General features: G+C 41.0%; 1 protein-coding gene across 3 annotated transcripts in view; it reads left to right on the top strand.

The window, feature by feature from the left end:
• The window catches only part of LOC107757902 (leucine-rich repeats and calponin homology (CH) domain containing 4), a 64,885-nt gene that overhangs the window by 39,200 nt on the left and 23,412 nt on the right, over positions 1-2,273 (top strand). For all 3 annotated transcript variants that reach the window (XM_016575506.1, XM_016575508.1, XM_016575505.1), the window contains exon 2: positions 2,079-2,223. In XM_016575506.1, coding sequence (XP_016430992.1) covers positions 2,079-2,223 — 145 coding nt within the window. The remainder of the gene's footprint in view (positions 1-2,078; positions 2,224-2,273) is intronic.

Below are 2,273 nucleotides of genomic sequence, written 5' to 3'. Positions count from 1 at the left end.
TCATTTGGCAAGGAAGCATTTCCCGACTCTCCGTTCCCAGTGGGAACTAAAGATTCCCAGGGGCAGCCCACATTTCCCACAATCCCCTGCACTGCTTTGCACTCGCACCAGCCTTCTTCAGTAATTCTGAGGTGCTGCTAACTATTATAAAGCAATAAGCCCCAAGAAGCCGTGGTTTACAGTGAATTTATAACAGCTAAGGGGGTTTTAACAACTCCCCTTAGCTGTTATAAATTCACTGTAAACCACGGCTTCTTGGGACTTATTGCTTTATAATAGCTAGCAGCACCTCAGAATTACTGAAGAAGGCTGGTGCGAGTGCAAAGCAGTGCAGGGGATTGTGGGAAATGTGGGCTGCCCCTGGGAATCTTTAGTTCCCACTGGGAACGGAGAGTCGGGAAATGCTTCCTTGCCAAATAAAACAGCTGAACAAAAGATCTGGAGAAGGAGAGCACAGATTGGACAATTGGACAGTGTAGGGAAGAAGAGAAAAAAACACACGCACACTTCCACATGCTATTGTTCTTGCAGTGTGAAAATAAATTTGGGTTTAAGATCATTGAGAGGGTTATTTGTCAAAACTAAGCGTGGAGAACTGGATCTGAAGGCCTGAATTTACACTGTACTTGTGCATATGACACTAATATACGTTGAAAACATGACACGCTAACCTTAATTTAGCCCTATTCTCTGTGTTTTGGTCTGGTTTGTCTCTGTAATCACATCTCACGCTCACATTCACACACCCTGTTCTAAGCTTCCTCGGCCCTGTAATTAAAATCCTGCCCTCTCCAAAAATACATCCTGACCCTACGACCAGCGCCACAGAGGGAGTGTGTGTTTCACGATTATCTGGAGAGAGCAACCTCTGTCTGAAATGAAAATATGGAAAGCTGAATTCCTTGTTAGAGGGCAAAGTAATTCCCCTGCCGCAATGCAAGGATGCAGTCATGGAAATAGGGATTTTCACAGTTCATCCATGTGTAAAATCCCATTTGGGAAGAGTTGGGATATGAGCCCTTCAGCTCCAGTAATGTGTGAGTACAGGCTTTTTAATTATGCTGAGGCATGGCTAGCACCCCTACATCTGTAAATGCTGCTTTCCTGCAAACCATGTTTCTATTCCCGAAAAAAAAAAAAAAAAAAAAAAAAAGAGTCTTTGTTCACTTTGGGAAACATCATGACTGTTTACGTGTTCCCTGTCCCTGCCTCACTAAAATCCATGGACGACATATACAGTGTGTTTGAACGCATATGCTAGCTGGACAATAGATGCGTGCATGTTGCTTAGGATGCATCTATAGTCTGACTGTGACTCTTAACAGAGTGTAAACACAAAGGAGGTGTCATAATCGGCAAGATCATCTCCACTATAGGTTGTCTGCTTTGGTTTTGGTCTCACAAAACCTGTCAAGTACATGTCTGGGTTATATTTCACAGCAAGATCAAAAGAAGCGAATACGAAATCTATATATTTGCTGTATTTTTAGGACCATTGCTTTTATTAATTTCATTACAGTTTTCATTACCATAATGCAATACTCATTCTCATTACTTTAACATGAAAAAGTATTTATGGTCATGGATTTTTGCTGATTTCAGTTTACATTTACACATTTGAGAATATTGGCAATTATTTAAATATATTTAGAAGGATTAAATAAATCAGTGAGAAGTCCATTCACATTTTGGTAAATAAGGATGGGGCAAGGGCTGGGGGGGATGTGCTAAATTATAATGAAAATAATGATTCTATACGTAAAGCAATTTTTTTTTGATTGAATTGAAATGTTTTTTCATCTGTTTTTGTTTGTATTGAGTCCATTCACATTTTGGTAAATAAGGATGGGGCAAGGGCTGGGGGGGGGATGTGCTAAATTATAATGAAAATAATGATTCTATACGTAAAGCAATTTTTTTTTTGATTGAATTGAAATGTTTTTTCATCTGTTTTTGTTTGTATTTTTTCTATTCTGTGAATGTGCCCGAAGGCTGTCAATCAGTGTCTAATGGAACAGTGTATGTGATTGGTCATTATTTATTCTGTGCTAACTGTGATTGGTGGTTCTCTCTCTCAGACCTGTCAAAGAACCGGCTCTGTGAGGTGCCAGAGGAAGTGTGTCAGTTTGTCTCTCTGGAGACACTCAGCCTGTACCATAACTGTGTGCGATCCCTCACACCCAGCCTGTGCCAGCTGCAAGCCCTCACCTACCTCAACCTCAGGTACACACACACCCCTCCCCAGATACACGCTCAGTCTCAGATGTGCAGAG

This window comes from Sinocyclocheilus rhinocerous, unplaced genomic scaffold (assembly GCF_001515625.1).
Source record: "Sinocyclocheilus rhinocerous isolate Xijiao unplaced genomic scaffold, SAMN03320098_v1.1 scaffold1555, whole genome shotgun sequence".
NCBI classification, from domain to species: Eukaryota; Metazoa; Chordata; class Actinopteri; order Cypriniformes; family Cyprinidae; genus Sinocyclocheilus; species Sinocyclocheilus rhinocerous.
This window is presented reverse-complemented; position numbering and strand designations above follow the sequence as displayed.